Source organism: Arachis stenosperma, chromosome 4, assembly GCF_014773155.1.
Source record: "Arachis stenosperma cultivar V10309 chromosome 4, arast.V10309.gnm1.PFL2, whole genome shotgun sequence".
Classification (NCBI taxonomy): Eukaryota; Viridiplantae; Streptophyta; class Magnoliopsida; order Fabales; family Fabaceae; genus Arachis; species Arachis stenosperma.
In genome coordinates, this window is record NC_080380.1 from 76,328,069 (window position 1) to 76,348,173 (window position 20,105).

The 20,105-nt window shown below is 32.8% G+C and overlaps 2 protein-coding genes across 2 annotated transcripts; both read right to left on the minus strand.

Annotated features, from left to right (window-relative positions):
• Window positions 1-1,240: 1,240 nt before the first annotated feature.
• Window positions 1,241-3,775, minus strand: LOC130975110 (acyltransferase GLAUCE-like). Its single transcript, XM_057899942.1, has 3 exons — window positions 3,623-3,775; window positions 2,319-2,829; window positions 1,241-1,620 (listed from the first exon to the last, which is right to left on the minus strand). The coding sequence occupies exons 1-3, from the start codon at window positions 3,773-3,775 to the stop codon at window positions 1,241-1,243; spliced, it is 1,044 nt and encodes a 347-aa protein (XP_057755925.1).
• A 2,803-nt stretch (window positions 3,776-6,578) lies between these two features.
• Window positions 6,579-19,030, minus strand: LOC130976214 (uncharacterized). Its single transcript, XM_057901008.1, has 12 exons — window positions 18,080-19,030; window positions 17,488-17,572; window positions 17,318-17,407; window positions 16,855-16,928; window positions 16,524-16,622; window positions 16,339-16,429; window positions 15,920-16,050; window positions 14,230-14,311; window positions 14,088-14,135; window positions 13,721-13,793; window positions 13,515-13,618; window positions 6,579-7,202 (listed from the first exon to the last, which is right to left on the minus strand). Exons 1-12 carry the CDS (start codon window positions 18,868-18,870, stop codon window positions 7,083-7,085), a joined length of 1,788 nt encoding a protein of 595 aa, XP_057756991.1. The 5' UTR covers window positions 18,871-19,030; the 3' UTR covers window positions 6,579-7,082.
• Between the last annotated feature and the right edge of the window lie 1,075 nt (window positions 19,031-20,105).

Here is a 20,105-nt window from a genome sequence, read left to right on the forward strand (position 1 = left end):
AGCAATATTATATAATATAAAAATATAATATTTTATTATTAATTTTATTAGAAAATATATATTTTAGTTATTTAATATGACTTCGAGCCGGGTTGATTCAATCCGAAGCATAATCCAAATTTTACCTGAAAATGACATTGGTAAAAATAACAAATTCGAAAAAATATATTTCAGATTTAAGCTGGATTTTGGGTCGGGTTGGCTCTTACACACTCCTACTGCATGACAAAGAAAACTTGAAGGCTACTTATCAGGTTCTTTGGTATCTAAGCAATCAGTAGCAACTGGCTTATTTTTCTCAGTTACTAATTCTTTTAAACTCTCCAGATACACAGATTGGGGTGCTTGTTAAGGCACCAAAAAATCTATTAGCGGTTATTGTTTCCTCCTTGACCAAACTCTTATTTCTTGAAAAAGTAAGAAGTAAGCCACAGTCTCAAGATCGTCCACAGAGGCCAAATATCATGCCCTTGCTAATGGCACCTATGAGCTCATTTGTTTACTCAAGCTACTCAAGGAATTCGATATTCAGCCTCCTCTTTCAGTTGATATCTTTTGTGACAACAAATCAGCTATCTATATTGCTTCCAATCATGTCTTTCATGAAGGAACTAAACATGTTAAAGTGGATTGTCATATGGCAAGGAATAAGTTTAAAGAAGAGGTTTCCAACCTTAGGCACATTGCCTCCAGTAAGCAGTCGATTGATCTGTTCACCAAATCCCTTGCTCCAAGATCATTTTCTTACTTGATTTCTAAGCTAGGATTTGCACAAACTATGTGATTCCAGTCTGTGGGGGGATGTAACAAAATACAGCTACATGTATTGTGCTGCTAAATGAAATTCAAATGTAATAGACATGTTGGCCAAATTCAGAAATTAGTTAAAATTTGCTTTGTATAGTAAGCACGTTAGTTAGTTTGTTAGATCTAATCACAACATCACTAGTTAGTTACTTATCCTTTCTTATTATTTCCTCTTTTGTACAATTCATTAATTTTATTCATAATTCATTACATCACTATCATTCTTATTTATAGTAAATTCTACTACTAATGAAAAATACCTAACTGAACTATTTGGTCCACTTTTACTCGTTATAAAGTAACAAATAAATGGCGTCAGACTTTATTTTTATTGGGATCTCTCATAAGAGTGCCTACTTTTGATTTAGAATAATACTAAAGTACTTTTATTTTTATATATAGTTATATATGTATAAATATTGTGCCTCTGGTTTTAGAATTCCAGCATTATCCTACGAAATATGTACATTTGATCTTTTGATAAATCCAGACAGACATTAAGACCTCCATCACCTGGTGCTGCTGGTAATAGCATGACTAGACCTGGCTTAACAGTAAGTGGTGTTGAACATTTTAGTTTACCCCATGCAAAATATTGGTCCTCAAGCCCCAATCTCAACCCTGAAACCAATGAGAAGCTATCTTCCCTACGAGGCACTCCTTTGTTCAATTCTAACCAATCTATGCTTGACTTAATATACTCGTTATCCAACCTTTCAATTCCTTCTTGTACTTTTTTTATATGATAAGCATCCTCTAATTCTGTGAGCTCCTTCATAGTTGCTCTTGCAAATCCAGGAACCAAAGCATTGCCTGTAATAGAAAAGTACAACAACATTTACAAAATTACACACAGAAGTTAGATTGGGTTATTTACTCTTTATAAATATCTTATTTTTATGTGATGTTTTGAAAATAATTTACATGAAGTGGTGGCAAATTTTATTATGCTGTACTTTTTTTATCTTTTAAATGTTAGAAGTTTCAGTAAAAAATATGAGGAAAAAAAGTAAAGATGTAATTTTTTTGTTAGTTTTTAGGTAGAATAAAAGCAAAAAGAAAAGATTAAAGGATGGAATATGAGACACTTATTTTTCTTTCAATTGATATTGTCAAGTGTGATCTTCTATGATTAAACATGTTCTCTCACATGTTTTTTTTAGTTTTACTTAAAATGTATATGGTGAGAAATCACAATTTACAACAATTGAGAGAATCTATTTTTGATGAGAGCACCTATATAAATGCTCAAATTTCAAAAATCACATTTTTGTAATAATTAAAAATACAATCATGTTGTGTGTCATTAAAAATTAGCAACCAAATTAGCTATTTAGACTACCAAATTAGCTACTTATATAAAATATGTAATAAAATATAAAATACACATTAAAAATGAGTTAAACATAAATACTTAATGGCTGATTTGGTAAATTTTATATAATGATTATCTTTTATGTACTCATAACATTTTTTTGTTAAAAATATTCTCATATGTATTTCATCCTTGCCTGCAAAGCCGTATGAAAGTTCTGGAGAAACTCTTTTCCTAATATCCACAGGAAACAACATTGTCGACACTTGATCATCTGACATATTCATCGCAATAGTTCTCGCTTTCCATATTTTACCGGCAACAACATGAAAAGTTGTCACATTCTTTAATTTACAATCCTTAATAGCTTTCATTTTAAAGCTGGCAATTTGTTGTGGAGACAAATAAAGAATCTGGATTTGGTTTTGTGCCGCATTTTGTCTTACATTAATGCCACCACTTGTTCCACGAACACTAAACAAGTTTTCAATGTTTGTAACTTTTCCATACTCAAAATGTGGATAACTAATCTTTGGTGGGTTTCTTGCTCTTAGCAATGTCCTATCTGCAAAAGGAACTACGATTAGGGAATCACCACGTGTTAATGCAGCCAAGTTTGCCCCAAAATCTCTTACTGCTAAACCGTCTAGTGTACAGTGATTATAGTGAGCAGTTAGTGCCAAACTCCCGCAAGCAAATTGCGTCAACTGTAAGAAATAATGAAATATTTGTTTATATTATAATAACTAAAACAAATGACATAAACCGAAATTAATTATAATAATATGGGACCATCATGTGTAATTATCACATATATTGACCAAACAGGTCAGTGTTGACAGCTGAAAGAAATAGGACATTCTATTTTAGGAGAAACAAATAATAGACTTCTAATTACGTACACAAATTTCATTCTCTAATTTGTGTTTAAGAAATTTTTTAAAATCACATTTCATAAAATCAGGCCAACCAATTTTGTTTTCACTAAATTTTATATACATAGAATCTAAATCACTCGTACAATTTAGTTTCAATAAAATTAAGAAAAAAAATTCATGCTAAGGAAAAATCTTTAATAAAATAATATAATTAGATTACACAAGGTAATCAATAATAAAAAAATTTTCGAAGATTTCCAAAATATGTGCACAATTCTTATAGCTTAAAATATTATACTGTAATTATGTCCCATGTAGTTGAAAACGTTTGTAATTCAGTTTTCGCGGATTGCTATCTTTCAATTTGTATTTATAGTCAAATTTGCAAGATCTGGCTTGCTAATTAAAATAAAAATTTTAATTACAAGATCTATATTAAGTTACTATGTTTTTCTAAACATTGATACAAATATTCTGTAACTAATATAAAATGAATTGAAATCAAATTTAAGTGTTAATTATGTTGCACTTAAGGAAGTGTTAATTGACCAACCTGTACCTATAAAAGGAGTTTCTCTTTCAAATCGATTTCTTCTTCCTGTTCTTCTTGGAGGAACATAGCCAATTCCTCTAAATCTTGATTAGGTGCAAAAATATCACCAAATTCACTCAACTTTCTATTAGTTCTTGCAGCAATAACCACAATACCAGCATCATTACAGTCTATTTCAAATCGATGACTGTCCTCCAAACTTTGCACAAGTCGACCAGCCATAAAGTCATAATGCATAAGCAATTTACCAAATGCATTACATAATTTATTGAAAATTTCAGAAAAATTCATTTCGCTACTTGGAGAATCAAAGAAGAAGACATTATCTTGGTAAACAACAAGACATAAGTCGATATTGGACAAAAAAATTCGCTTATTAAGAGTGGATTGCTCGGGATAAACAACTACTTTCTCTATCAATTCCATTATTCTCTTAAAAATCGGTATTCCTTCAATATATTAAGTTAATGAAATACCAAAAAATATCAGAAAATGACAAAAATATAGTGTTTGACAAAAAGGTTAAGCAAATCACTACGTCACTTTATTGCTATTAACACTACTGAGAAGTTAGAATTATGTATGTTATTCTCCATTATTATTGTTTACATATAACGATTTAATTAATAATATGTGGTTAAACATAAATTTTTTTCTTTTCTTGCGTCATAATTTAATACTTGAGACTCTCAATGCTTTTGATTTTTTATTAACACAAGTGGAAAATATTATATCACAGTAACTCATTTTGTAACAAATTTATAGCGTCTTCGTAGACATAAATGTATAATTAATAGGAATTAGTTATACATATTTATATGACCAATAACTAATATTATCTACCTTAAAAACTTATAGTATCTAACTTAATTTGAATCTATTAGCCAATTAACCCAATCAATTATGTAACATACATTTGAAACTTTTAACTTAATCCGGTTTCAATTTAGAGTTTTTATGGCTCAACTCCCAAATTAGGCAGATTGGACTTAAAACTGTGTCATGTGCTTTCTTTTTCTTTTTGCATTTCCTCCCCCTTCTTCTTGTATTACTGTCGCTGTTGCGTTTTTTTTCCTTAAATTCCTTTTTCATCCTCTTGGTGTTCTCATAAATGTTTTATTTCTTTTTCTTTTTCTTTATTTGATTTTTTTTTATTCTTCTTGAGTAGGTGAAGTAAAAAAAAATATGAAGAGAAAAAATAAAAAAGAGAAGAAAATGATGAAGTAGCATATTTTTGTTAAAAAATACATAAACTTACTAATATAACACAAAAACTTTTGCAAGTAATACCAAAAATAAAAAACAAGAAAAACTAAATTCTAGTACATCATACTAAATAGAGTGATGAAAAAAAAGATTCAATCCTCGTCTTAAAGAATTCAAAAATTAACAAGCTTAATAGCGATTCACACATAAAAGTTTACAGAAAACAAAATTCTTAAATTGATGTATAAAAGTTTCTATGCTAATCCTCTTAAATTGATGTATAAAAGTTTCTATGCTAATCCTTTTAAATTTTTGTATTGTGTATCAAAATTTTTGTGCTTAGTAATTTTATTGCATTTGATTGGATAAATCAATATTTTAGTTTTGTGATTTTTTAAAAAATTATGCGCTCACCACCACAATTTGTGTTGTATATAAAAAAATTTTGTGCTCAATAATTTAGCTATAACATATATTGGAAAGAAAAAGATGACGGAAATAATAAACGAGGAAAAGGAAAAAAAAAAGAAGAATCAAAATAAGAAAAGAAGAAAAAGAAGGAAGAAGAGGAGGTGATGATGAAGAAGAAGAAAGAAGAGGAGATAGAAATCAAACGACAAGAACAAAGATATGCTTGGTTAAAAATATGTTTTGTCACCTAGCATTTTTTAAATAATTCTGACCCCAAAAATAAGTTAAAACAAAATAAAAACTCTTAGTTATTGTTCCAAAAGTTATCTGAAACTGGATTGCTCTTGGGCCGGGACGTGAGGTCCAGACTCCTTCTAAGATAGCGTTCGACTTGTATCGTAGCCGATGTGCCATCGTCCGAGTTCTTCGGGTGGAGGTGGAGAGTGGTACCTATAAGAGACTCCGATGCTTAAGTTAGCAAGGGCTTTAAGCAAATTTTTAGTAGATTGAAACTTAAATATACCTGAGAGGTGTCAGTGTATTCAGGCATGGACCCAGGTAGAAGCAAACCACAAAAATTTTGATGAAAAAATATAATTATATATAAATGTTAATATTTATTTTTTTGTTATATTATGTTTACTCTTAAAATAAATAAATAAATAAATAAAATAAAAAATAGTGATAATTAACTTCATGATACTACCTAATTAGGAGTTATTTGAAATATGTTTTAGAATATCAATAATTCATTTAAGTGTCACAAATTTAAATTTTATTTTGTATATATAATTTATTGGACAATAACAAACTCTTAAATGGAGTTCAGATTCACGACAAATTAATCTTTGATCTGTTATGTTAAAATATACTATGAAAAAAAAAAGATAAAATAAAATATCTATACATAAATTTTACTTTATATATTTTTGTCCCTATTGTTAATTTTTTTTTGGTCCGTCCTGAGTATATTTATAGTAGAATAAATAACCACCTTTAGAAATAGTTCCACCTTTATAAGTGGATAACTATTCTTTTTATCTTAGAGGTTTGTTAAGATCTACCTTCTAAAAGAGATAAATATAATAGCAGATATTTGAAAAGGTATTTACTTATTTGAATAAGCAGGACTAGACCTCCTTATCGCTTATCGTACCCAACCTCATATGAAATTGGACAAGTAGAAGAAGCCGCCCTTTTTTTGGGTGGGTCTTTATCTTCATTGGATCAAGCTTTATGTATTTGGACTAGGGTATGAAAAGGTAATATTGTAGAACTGATTCACCCGTAAATTAGTCCCAGCCAGTTTGCTGACTTATTTGACTTTCCAGGCCTCGATCTAAAAGAGAGCTGCTTGTTACACTCAAATGGGTCAACAAATTGTTCTCTAAGATCAATGTCCCACAAAGAAAACTGGACAATTAGAAGATGCTACATTGTTCTCTGATAATTTGGCTTACAGTCTGATGAAGGGTACGAAAATGAGAATTACAATGTCTTAAGAACGTCAAAATATATATTAATCAGGTTTATTGACAAGCACAATATAACAAAATCTAGCCAATGGCATCACTTTTTGTTCACAGAATAAAGAAATTGCATGCATACTTGCCCAAATTCACTAACTCATTCTGTGATGCGTATCTTTTTCCCCTTAATTTCTTACCCATGGTACAAGCGTACAATCGCGATCCTCGGACCCTGTGTTCATGTTGCCTTGCCCCAATTACATCAAATAGCTCTCCGATGTCAAGATTATAAATCTTTAGGAAGACAAGAGAAAGGAAGCAGATTTTGGAGGCAGAGAAAGAAGAGTTTTGCTGGGTTGCACTGCTTAATCATATATTGGAGTTCTTAGTACCTTGAAAACTAGCTACATTGCACTGTCGAATGTGATCTCTTGTAATGCGAATTAAGATACAATTCTTTCTTTGGCTTTCCATGCCAAGTACTTCCTATTTTCTTGCTTGTATCTTTTCCATTCTCTCAAAGCAGCTAGGATGACATGCATTGTAACCGGAAGAAAAAATGGCTGCAGCAATAGAAAAAATATAGACATTAAAGATAAATAAATGTCAACTTGTAGCTTAAAATTATGAATACATCTGAGTTCATTTCCCGGGCTATAGCCTATAAGCATTTCGTTCAAGCTTCCATGTATTGCACTCGAGTCTTGATGAGCACCATGGTTCTTCTAATCCCTTATTATATGTCTCGTTTTATTATAAAAATCTCATCCAGCTAAAGAGGATTCAGTTTTCAGCGTATGTGGGCTTATACATATCTGCATTCCCTCATTATTAATGTCAAAATGAAACAAGCAATGACGGAGCTTCTTTAGGACAATGGGAGCTATGGCCCCCCCAAGACTACTACTTTCATGTGTATAAAAGGTTATGAATTGGCTTTCACTCTTCTTGTAATTCTTCAATAATCTATGGTCCTTGGTTCATCTCTTATTATAAGGAGTAAAGTATGTCTTTTTGTCACAATCATTTGTGATCATTTTCAAAAAAAACACTAACCGTTTAGTTTCATTCAATTTTGTCATTAACGTTTCTGATCTGTTTCCAAATTACCCTTAGACATCAATTACACGTAAAACCTTAGGGACAAAATTAAATGAATTGAAAATGTTAGAAACAAAATTGAATGCAATTAAACGTTATGGATATTTTTGAAAAAACAAAATCACAAATGTTAGAGACAAAAAGTAAACTTTATCCCTTATTTTAATTTAATATCCATTGGATATATATCGTTTACTTTTTCTTTCTATATCATCAAATCTTTATTTTTCTATTTTTATTTAGAAAAAACAACTATTTATACCCCTAAATTTTACAAACTAACAAAAATACCCATGAAACTAACATTGTACCCATACAAGATGGGTTCCGTATAACAAAAGTATCAAAACTCTAATTTTTTGTTGACTTTTTAATAAAATTTCCAAATTATCCCCACCATTTCTTTCAATCTCTCTGACCAACACCCTTTCCTCCACAACTCGGAGGTTATCGCTGCCATCTCAGCCCTTAAGAAGTTCGAAGCTATTGACCTCATTTTCAGGAGCCTCACCCACAACTTGGCTGCCAAAAACCCTGTTCTTCAATCACTGGAGGACGAAGCTTCTACAACACCAGAAGGAAGGGCTGTGGTGGCTCCCTAACAGAGAGGAAAGCATGGAGCTTCCGCCGTTTTGGAGGAGAGAGAAGGGGGACAGTTCTTCAACCTGGTTAAAAGAGCACGTGCGTAGAACTAGAAGTGAGTCGAGCTGAGCCGAGCTAGACCAAGCTCAAGCTCGACTCACGAAAATTAAGCTTTGCTCACGGCTCAACTCACTAACAATCGAGCCTATTTTTTAAGCTCAAACTTGGTCCACCGAAAGCTCACGAACTGGCTCGAGCTCGCGAGCTGGCTCAAATAACAGAAACATAATATATAATTCTATATCAACAAATTATAACATATATATTAAAAAATATTTAAAAAAATCAATTTTATATATTATCTATCTATCAATTATAAACTTTTTATTTATTTCCTACATCAAAATCATATATAAAAAATGATTATAAAATTTTAAATAAGAACATTAATATATAAATGTGTCTTTTATTCTCTTCTATCCTGAACAATTTAACTAGATTTGTCACGTTATACTTCATCATCCATTCAACCAACAATAATATATATATATATATATATATATATATATATATATATATATATATATATATATAATTGAGCCAGTTCACGAGCTAATGAACTGAACTTATCTAAGCTCAAACTCGGCTCATTTAATTTATGAGCTCAATTTCAGGCTCAAGCACAGCTCACCAACCTAACTTATCGAGCTATTAACGAGTCGAGTTCGAGCTAGCTTGACTCACTTCCAGCCCTGAATCGTGTGTAAAGGCAAAGCCTTTGAAGGGAGGGATCCTAGCCGATGAAATGGGGCTCGGAAAGGCTCTCACTCTGCTCTCTGTTATTGCTCTTGATAAAGTTAAGAGCCTTGATGTTGGTGATGGGGAGAGCAATGCAACGCTATTTGTGTGCCTTGTTTCTGTGTTTTCAACATGGATTTCGCAATGGGAGGATTACAAAGAGAGTCAAGGATGAAGATAAATGACGGGGATAATTGAAAATTTTATTAAAAAGTCAACAAAAAAATAAGATTTTGATACTTTTGTCACACAGAACCTATATTTTATTGGTACGTTAGTTTTTCTATTTAATAGGTACTTTTGTCGGTGTTCATAAAGTTCATAAATACAAATAGTTGTTTTTTCTTTTAATAGGTACTTTTGTCAGTGTTCATATTACTATTATAAGCAATATTTCTTAAGTTTGTAATTAGAAGGATAAGTTAATTATTTCAAATTATAATGATTTTACTAAATGGAATCCAACTATCAAATAATAAATAATTTTTTTGATAAATAATAAAAACAAGTGAGTTCATACTATTTTATTAACTTTACTTTATAATACAAAATTACTTTTCAACTAAACTATAAAATGGATAACTAATGGCACATGATTTATTAGTGGAAGTGTTTATCAGAATAAGTGTTTATTAAAATAAGTCTAATCTTTTAATTTTCTATGTCGCTGTTAAAGTATGTTATTACATAATAGAATAAGTAGTACGATAAAATCAAATAGAAAAAATCTTATGTTTTAAGTTTATCTTTTTATATTTTTTTATTGATTTAAAAAAAATGATTTGGACAAACAAAAATATCTATTTATTGTAATTTTATATGCTATTATGTTAATTATAATTTTTCAATTTTTTTAGAATTTATTACAATAGTATAATTATGAATTTATAATTATTGAAAAGTTAAAAAATTAACACATTTAATTTGAATATCAATACTTTTACATAATATATACTTAATTATATATTTAACTCCGCCTATCTTATACTTGCGGTACATAGCCAGTCCCAAGTCCGGATAAAGGATGAGAGTTGTGTTAGGTCTTCGACAACCAACATAAAAATATAGCCGAACCCCCATGACATGAATCAAAGACATTATTGCGCTAAAGCTAGGTCGTTACCCGGAAGCAACGCGTCCTATGGCTCGAGTACGGTGTCAAAGCAAGAGCCGCTGCATCAGTGCCCAGATGTAGTGTTAAATGAGCAAGGGTTCTCGCGTTTTCGTGAACAGACGAGGATAAATAAGCTAGTTTACAAAGTAAAAGGTAAAGGTCGAAGCGACAGAAGGTTGAAATTTGGGACATGGAACATAGACACTCTAACAGAAAAGTCCATGGAGGTGGTGGACACCATGACAAGGAAGAAGATTAACATTATGTGCCTACAAGAAACGAAATGGGTTGATGCAAAGGCTAGGGAGTTTGATACTTCTAGTTTCAAACTTTGATATACAGGAAAGGTGAAGAATAGGAATGGGGTTGAAATAATTGTGGATAAGCAGTGGAAGAAAGACGTAGTGGATGTCAAGAGGGTGGGAGATCGGATCATCTCTATCAAACTTGTGGTGGAGGGAGGTGCTTTCCATGTGATTAGCGCCTATGCACCGCAAGTGGGTTCGGACGAACAACACAAGATAAGGTTTTGGAAGGATCTAGAGAGTTTGGTTCAAGGCATACCTTTGGGAGATAAGATTTTCTTAGGAGGAGATTTAAATGGCCATAATGGGAGAGAAGTGACTGGATATGGGAGTATTCACGGAGGCCATGATTTCGGGGTGATCAATGCCGAGGGTAAAACTATTTTGAACTTTTCCTCAACCTTTGATCTTCTCATCGCAAATACATGTTTTAAAAAGAGAGACGAACATCTTATAACCTATAAGAGTGGCATGACAAGCTCTCAAATCGACTTCTTGTTGAGGAGAGTTGACCGAAAATTTTGCATTAACTGTAAAATTATCCCGAGAGAGAGTTTGACAACACAACATAGGGTGCTCGTCAGGAATTTTCGCGTGGAGCAAAAATTGAAAACATCATACGAAGAACCCAAGGACGAGGTGGTGGCGGATGAAAGGTGAGGAACAAAGAAGCTTCCTAAGACGGGTAGGAGAAGTGGCAAAGTGGGATGGGAATGGAAGCGCGGAAGAGATATGGAGGGAGATGACAGAAGTTATTAGAAGAACAGCAAAAGAAAATTTTGGTGAATCTAAAAGAATAGGACCAAGAGACAAGGAGTCCTGGTGGTGAAATGCGAGTATATAAGAAAAGATAAAGATAAAAAGAAAATGCTTTAAAGAGTGGTCTTTATGCCGCAATGCAGATAATTAGGAAAAATATAAGACGGTTAAGAAAGAGACAAAAGTGGCTGTAAGTGAAGTAAGAACAAGAGCATATGAGGGTCTCTACCAGTCTTTGGGCACGAAAGAAGGAGAAAAATGTATATATAGAATCGCAAAGAACCGGGAAAGAAAAACGAGAGATTTGGATTAGGTTAAGTGCATAAAGGATAAGGATGGAGAGGTGTTAGCTCAAGAGGAGAAGATTAATGAATGGTGAAAGAGCTACTTCTACGAGTTATTTAATGAGAGACAGAAAACTCTTCTGAGTCTTGGTCGATTATACACAAGGAAAGAAAATCAAAACTTTGACTACTATCGAAGGATTCGAGACTTCGAGGTAAAAAAGGCTCTAAAGCAGATGAAAAATGGCAATGCAGTAGGACCTGATAATATCCCGATTGAGATTTGGAAGGGTCTTGGAGAAAAAGGAATCAACTGGTTAACCAAGCTTTTTAATGAGATTTTAAAGTTAAAGAAGATGCTTGATGAGTGGAGAAAGAGCACCTTAGTACCTATCTACAAGAATAAGGGGGATATACAAAGTTGCAAAAACTATAGAGAGATTAAACTTATGAGTCATACTATGAAGTTATGGGAAAGAATGATAGAACGGAGGTTGAGAAAAGAGACACAAGTAACAGAGAACCAATTTGGATTTATGCTAGGCAGATCTACCACTGAAGCGATATACCTATTAAGAAAGATGATGGAGAGGTATCGTAGTAATAAAAGGGATCTACATATGGTGTTTATTGATTTGGAAAAAGCGTATGATAAGGTACCAAAGGAGGTCTTATGGAAGGTTATAAAAAAGAGGAGAGTAAGGATCGCATATATTCGGGCAATTAAAAGACATGTATGATGGGGGCATAACTAGTGTGAAGACTCAATGTGGTGTGACAGAGGAATTCCCTATTGATATAAGATTGCACCAGGGATCATCCTTAAGTCCATACCTTTTCACATTAGTCTTGGAAGTACTCACAGAGCACATCCAAGAGCATGTGCCATGGTGCATGTTTTTTGCCGATGATATCGTCTTTATGGGATAGTCAAGGACCTTTTCACATTAGTCTTAGAAGTACTAACAGAGCACATCCAAAAGCCTATGCCATGGTGCATGCTTTTTGCCGATGATATCATCCTTATGAAAAAGTCAAGAGAAGACCTAAATAAGAAGTTGGAGTTATGGAGAAAAACTTTAGAAGTGTATGGTCTGCACATAAGCCGTAGCAAGACGGAATATATGGAATGTAAGTTCAATATGAGAAGAAAAAACCCCAAAATAGAGGTAAAGATTGGAGAAAACATTCTACGAAAAGTTAAAAGTTTGAGTATCTTGGGTGCATCATATAGGATAATGGAGAGATTGAACAGGATGTAAATCATAGGATCCAAGCAGGTTGGTCAAAATGGCAGAGTGCAACTGGTTTTATATGCGACAAAAAGTGCCTCTAAAACTTAAAGGTAAATTCTATCGCACCGCTATGAGACCGGCTATGCTGTATGGTACGGAGTGTTAAGCGGCTAAAGGGAAGCACGAACATAAGCTGAGTGTAGCAAAGATGAAGATGTTGAGATGGATGAGTGGTCATACGCGATTGGATAAAATAAGGAATGAAGATATAAGGGAGTGAATTGGAGTAGCACCCATTGTGAAAAAGATAGTTGAATCGTGTCACAAGTGGTTTGGACATGTGAGAAGAAGATTAATAGAACATCCAGTCAGGAGGGTGGATGAGATGGAAGATGGACAAAGGACGAAAGGCAGAGAAAGACCCAAGAAGACCATCCATGAGGTGGTCAAACGAGATCTACATGTAAACGGTCTCTCTGTAGACATGATACATGACAGAGTACAATAGCGTCGTTTGATTCATGTAGCCGACCCCACTTAGTGGGACAAGGCTTTGTTGTTGTTGTTGTATACCTAATTATATTTGGACCTCCTAATTTTTTTCCCAAGATCTGCCACCGGAAACAAGTGCATTCAAACGATTGAATGATGCAAACATCAAGTATTGATCTACATATACCAGGCTAAAAGAACTAACCGAATAGATGGCAAAACAATGCTCAAACGAATAGTAGCTGATAGACATAATTGAAGGATGGAAAAAGGCATTCTCCACCAGAGATCTTGCTTGCCTTGATGATACTGACAAGAAAAGAGATTGGTCATATTTTAGTAACAAACAGCAGCCTAAATATCTTCATCAACGCCACTAATAACCTTTTAAAAAGCTTATAGGAAAGATACCAGCAGATGCATTATAAATTCCAGTAGATGCATAACTTTGAGCAAACTTTGCAGCTTCCAGAGAAAACTTCACCTGCTCATCAACACATAACATTCAGGAGGTAAAGAATTTAATATCCATATTTTAAAAATTAAAAGTTAACGTAGAGAGAATATATACAAAAGAAAATATTAGACAGAGTTTCCAGCAAAAATCTGAAATTCAATATTATAAACATAAGATATTTAGATGTGAAATGGGGAAAAATGAATTATGCTATATGCACTAAACACAGGACATTTCAACCAATGGAATGTGGTTGACATCATAGTCCATGTTAAAAACACATAATCCAATCTACAACAACCAAGAAACATTTACAATCACCTGTTTTCCAATTTCATCAATGATAATCATTCTTGGCAATGATTGAACCTGCATAGAAATGGAATTTCAGATTGAAAAGCATTTAGCAAAGAATAGCCATTTTAAAATTTAAAGACACTCAGTTGATAACTGATAAATATACCAATCTGGAAAGAGATCCAAGTGTCGTTGCACATGAATGTAAATTAAAGCATACATGCTTCCCTGACAAAACATCCAACTCCCTACATAAAATCCACTGACAAAAATTATATTCACTGCAGTTTAATTATTAAGGAATATTTTTTTAAACAAAAGAAATACTAATAATAATAGTAATAAATGCCTTTGATATAAATGAATATATAAATAAATATACAAATTCTACTTATATCATCCAAAGAAGATAAGAGTCAATTTCAGTGAGATAAGAAACAAGGATGAAAATGCATTTAGTTAACTTCAATGGGAACATTTTAAAAGTGTTAGAGAGGTACGGCAGTACCAGTAAATCAGAATGAATAGAAACTATGTATTATCACAGACTGACAACAGTATAGAATGAGTATAGCTGTATTAAAATGCAGGAAAACAAAAACAAATAACGAAAACATCGATGAGGATCGCTTCATACTCCTAAACCTCACCACCAATAACAGCCAAGTGTTTTTTCTTTAAGGTGCAGATGAACACTGATCAAATGATGACATTGCTTCCGATCAAAAGCCACATACATATAAAGACACTACTAGAATTTTTTGATATGTTGAAAATAATATGGAGTTTTAACTAAAAAAAAAATAGAAAAGGAATACAGAAATAATCTTTAAACCCAAACAAGTTTAGTTTTCCTGGTTTCATATAATCATATATAGTTCTTGTTGCTCTCCCTCTAAACCTACCTGCTATTCTCTATCGGATGTATTCCATTTAGTGAGGATTCTATGTCTTTTTTACATCGTATGACCAAGCTATCTATGGCAATATTCTTCCTTCCAATAGAGGTTTCTCCAACTTTCCCCATATCATTCATTCCAAAAGTTATTACATTTAGTGTTCCACTAACGCATAGCAACATTCTCATCTCTAGAGTATATTTAAGTTCTTCTCATGTCGATTTTCACCACCCACCATCCACTGTTGTTTTCCTTGAAAGTTGAAATTGAGAGGTAAATTTACTGCAGCTATTTTATGGAACAAATCAAAGGAGAAAACTATCCTTGTTTTATTGATAATTACTTGACAACAAGTTTATATTGGCAAATGATATAGGTACAAATTTGCCTACAGAAAAATGATTTCATGTAAGCATATTTCCTAAAGTTGTTTTCAGCTGAAAGATTTTTATAGAAATTAGGAGGCAACGCATTTTCTAAATTTTTAAACACCAGCTTGTTAAGAAAAGGAGAAATCGTATTTTCCACACCCAGAGAGAACACTTTCCTTTGACTGTTATATGGCTTATATCAGGTGTAGGAAAGTACATTTCAGAAAATGCTTTTTCCATTAAAAGAAAGAAACAAATTTTAAAATATTTCCAAGAAGATACACCAGAGAATACAGACAATATAACTCGGAAATATTTCCCATAAAACAAAGGAAATGAATTTGTTATGCCTCGAAGAATTGTATTATTAGAGCAGAACCTAAGGATACATAATGAATTATAAATTTTTTAATTGAATGAGATTCCCCCTTTTAATATATATGTCCATTTAGGAGCTTGTGACATGCAATTTAGGACACATAGCACTATCAAGCTTCCAAAATAATTTTAACAGGTCAAAGAAATTCCTATTCAAAACATGTAATTAATGTTTTCTAAAGAATACAAAAAGGATTATTACTCTTACCATTCTGTAAAACCTCTTTCACTCCCTAGGAGGATGTATGCCCCTGATTGACCAACATATAGGTTATCAGACTTGAGACCAAGGAGTTGCCGCAACTGCCCCATTAGAACTTCAAAAAGCTTCTGGAGATTCTGTTTCATATATGCATGTTTCCATGTTTAGAAACTGAACTTATGATATCTATGTATACCAGCATAAACAAATAGCATAATATTCTCTATCTAAACCAGAACATAAATAAAAGTGCTTTAAAATAATTGCTGAATTGTAATGGCTCAGATATATCAATTATTTGTTAATGAGAACTTATTACACTGGGTTGAAAATAAACAGAATAAAATTTTCCAAAAATTGGGTTACTTTCGATGTATATAATTTAAGATTTTGATTAATGAGTGTTAACAAACTAAAAGGAAAACCTGGGGAGAAATCACACGTCTGTCTGGATCTTTACTCTCCAAATCCTTTACACAACTTTCGGGATTCCATACAACAACACCACCCCACATCTGCAATATTCCAAATAGGCTCTTCATAACAATCACAAATTTGGAATTTTATAAGACATGTAATATTACAAAATGATAAGTAAGGAAATTTTGAAGGTGAGATGAATAACAGGAGATATAAAGCCTTAGTCTTAGAGAGATCTCCATTTGGAAGCTCCAATTGCAGAGGACATTCCTTTGCAGATGGTATATACCTGCCATTATATACAAGGAACATTTAATGTAAGCTCTGTCTAAACGCAGATCAGAATCAACAAACTAATCACAATAGAGAATTGTAATAGCAGTAGAGACAATGAGACAGAAGAAATTTCAATTTTTTCCATTTAATGCTAGCACTAGGAAGGCTATCAAAAGTAAAGAAGAAACGAATTCTTAGATTATGAAAAGAAGTAAATAAATCTAGGATTGAGCTGAAGAGTATACACCACAAGTTGCAATACTTTAGATCTCCCTCCCGCTGCAACTGAAGTATCTAGATGCCACTCATTTGAATTAAGCTGTTCAACATCAAAATATTTACATCAAATACATCACCAAATTTATTATTGTTGTATCTCAGATAGATATTAAGTAAATACTACAAGAAAATTGCAAGGTTCTGCATATACTTTCTAATGCATTAGCAGTGATAAAGAACTCACGTAAGTTGAACCATCTCTACAAAAGACATATGCATAACTCAATAGACAAAGGAACTTCTAAATGATCAAAGCGCTGTGACTTTATCTGATAATCACTAATTATGCCAACAAATCAAATATTTTTGGGTAGAAAGGCACATCATCTATCCAATGATACAAAAGTAGAAAGGGTCTAAAAGTTAGAACTAAATAATGGTAAATTTGCTACAAACTATAAATAAGTCAAGACCAAAGAGAATGTATACAAAGAAAGGAAGATCCTTGGTACTGAATATGTGGCTTCCATGTATATCATCCCAGTACGAAAAAGAAGACTTTGGCGTGTAGTATAAAACCTGCCAATTAGGAACAAGAAAATCATTCAAATCTAAACAATGCCACGACTTTTAACCATCAAATGTATAAAAGGCTATACCTGGCTTTCAACCGTTATGTTTGCTATAGGTTGCAAAGCTTGGATCACAGGATGCAACAGAGTCTTGTCAATTTCATGAAAACCCCTATATTAAGATCACCACAGAAACTTCAGGATGAAACTCTTTCAAAGAAAACTAAGCTAATAATATTCATGACAACACATATAAAAGCAAAAGAACAGTTCAACAATGATCTAGAATAACTGTTAAAGCCTCTATGTCACCACTTAAAACATGTGAATTCTGAGTGCCTAACTTATAAATAACACATCTAGATACAATATAGCAAAATAAATACTTATCATCCATCTAAGATGAATTTCTATGCCCTGCAATGTAAAAAGTTTTACACTATCCATCAATCAAATTGCAAGTGAGAAATCATGATGGGTACTATTGTAAAGGGTATACTAATCTGACACTTAATTGTATTTTCATTTGCTGACAGTGACACTTTACACTGTCAGTAAATGGAACATTAATTCCTATTTATAAAACATCAATAGCTAGTTTTTGAAAGAAAAAAAAATTGAAATAAAACAACCTCATTAAAACAACACTGAAATGGAGTCTCAATTTCACAATCCATACCAATCATATATCCAATCTTGTGGCTCTGCATTGAGCAAACTGAAGGAAAGAACAATCCTGCCATCAGCACCAACCGGCATGAACTCACTGCGAATCGAATTCCCTTCATTCCCGCCATTCATAAACACCCTGGCAAAGATCTCAGCTGTCCTTGAAACCGCCTCATCCTCCGAAACGTGGCCGAGTACCCACGCATGCCGGTACTTACCCACCACAGCCCTCACTTCCCCTTCCTCCTTGTCCCCATTAAAAACCACAACACTATAGCCCTTCCCTCCACCGCCTACATTCCCCAAACAACGCTTCAGCATCTCATCAAAATCTTCGTCACTCAACTTCCCGCCAAAAACAACTTCACCACACTTCAACGGACACCGAGCTTCCGAACCCTCCGTCTGCGCGCAACTGGAGCCTGAATCGATGACCACAGAGACGTCGTAGTCACCGCCGCCGCAATTGCCGCATCGCAAGGAGTTAGGGTTCAGTTGGGACATCTTGTGGGTAATTGCTGCTGCGACGTCGTTTGGACCAAGGCCACGAGAAGCGGAGAAGTCAAAGCCGACGAATATGGCTTGGAATCGGCAGGGGAAGTGTAAGGGATCGGACTCCAATTGCGAGGAGAAGGACTCGATTCGGTCGAAGGGGAGTGGAGCGCGGTAGATTTCGATGGATTTCCAGAGGAACGGGAAACCTATAATGAATGAGAAGAGCACTGTGAGGCTGAGGATGAGGCGCTTGATGCCGGGTTTGGTTGTTCGCATGGATTTACGGTCGGGAGTAGATTCCTGCATCTGAGACTGCGGGGTTTCTTCTTCTGCGGGCTCTGGGTTTAATGGAAATTGGATATCTCCTCCATTGTTGCACCAATCGAGGTTGTGAATTCTATCTCTGGTCTCTGAGTTTTGCGAATTCAAACTCTGGCATGAGCTTGAATTGGCTGAGCTAAGCAGTCCATAGTATACAGTAAGAGGTGAAGTTTTGTTTTGCAATTTCATAGGTAAACCACGGCGTAAAATTTAGCAAACCGCTAATTTCAAAGACGCGAAATTAGAGTGCGTTCGATTCTAAAATAAAAATAAAAATACTAAAAAATAAAAACGTAAACCGAACATATTTTTAATGACTCCCACTAGGAATTAATAGAATATTAATATAATATATAATGGACTATTATTTATTAAATCTAATATAAATTAAAAAAATAAATATTTAAAATAAATATTATTAATTTTTTAAACATAATACACCTATTATTTAGAATAATCATCTAAATATTAGGAATAATAAATGTCTGATATTCTACTTAATCGAATATTTCTAAATCTTTATTATATACATTGTATAGATACTCCATTAACTTCTTATACTTCTTCATTTTTAATTTGTCTCATTTTTTAGTAATGGAAGTGATTTTTCTTTAATTGCAAAAAGTCAAACTTATAAAATTTAAAATAAAATAATCTGAGTCAAACTTATAAAATTAAAAAAATTGACCTTTCAATTTCATGTGACCACACACTAAGAATGTGACCTCCGTAAGTAGGTGAAACACGGGAATTGATCCTCTCCAATAGAAAAAAAATGGATGTTGTCCAGTGGTTTTTTCTCTTATTTAATTTTGCTCCCACTTAAAAAATTAAAGGTAAAATATCACACTTTATTATCTCTAAATATTTTTTCCACTTGAGAGAATCCATTTCCGGTGAAACACACTAACTTTAATAATAATACAACATACAACCATTTTCTAATATTAAAATTAAAAAAGTATCACGAAAAAAAACATACACTTTGATTTAATATTTGACTGAATATAGAATATTATAATCATAATAGTTAGTATAGGTGATGATTCAGTCTGGTTACTGAGTCATTAGTTTAATCGGTAAGTCACTGATTAAATCGATTAAAACAAAAAATATAAAATAATCAAAATTTAAAATACATATTTAATATTTCATTAAAATTTTAACAAAAATTAAGTCTCAAATTCTAAAAATAACTAATACCAAAATAAACATAAAAT

Bases quoted from the DNA above. Each gene is read 5' to 3' on its own strand.
- LOC130975110 (XM_057899942.1), bottom strand. From the start codon at position 3,775: ATGGCTGGTCGACTTGTGCAAAGTTTGGAGGACAGTCATCGATTTGAA. The intron at 2,830-3,622 runs GCTATGTTCCTC...TATTTCTTACAG, and splicing joins ATCAAGATTTAGAGGAATTG to TTGACGCAATTTGCTTGCGG. The intron at 1,621-2,318 runs GCAAGGATGAAA...TTTCTATTACAG, and splicing joins ACTTTCATACGGCTTTGCAG to GCAATGCTTTGGTTCCTGGA.
- LOC130976214 (XM_057901008.1), bottom strand. From the start codon at position 18,870: ATGCAGGAATCTACTCCCGACCGTAAATCCATGCGAACAACCAAACCC. The intron at 17,408-17,487 runs GTATAGCCTTTT...CCTAATTGGCAG, and splicing joins ACATAACGGTTGAAAGCCAG to GTTTTATACTACACGCCAAA. The intron at 13,794-14,087 runs GTGATTGTAAAT...GTTGATGAGCAG, and splicing joins TTGATGAAATTGGAAAACAG to GTGAAGTTTTCTCTGGAAGC.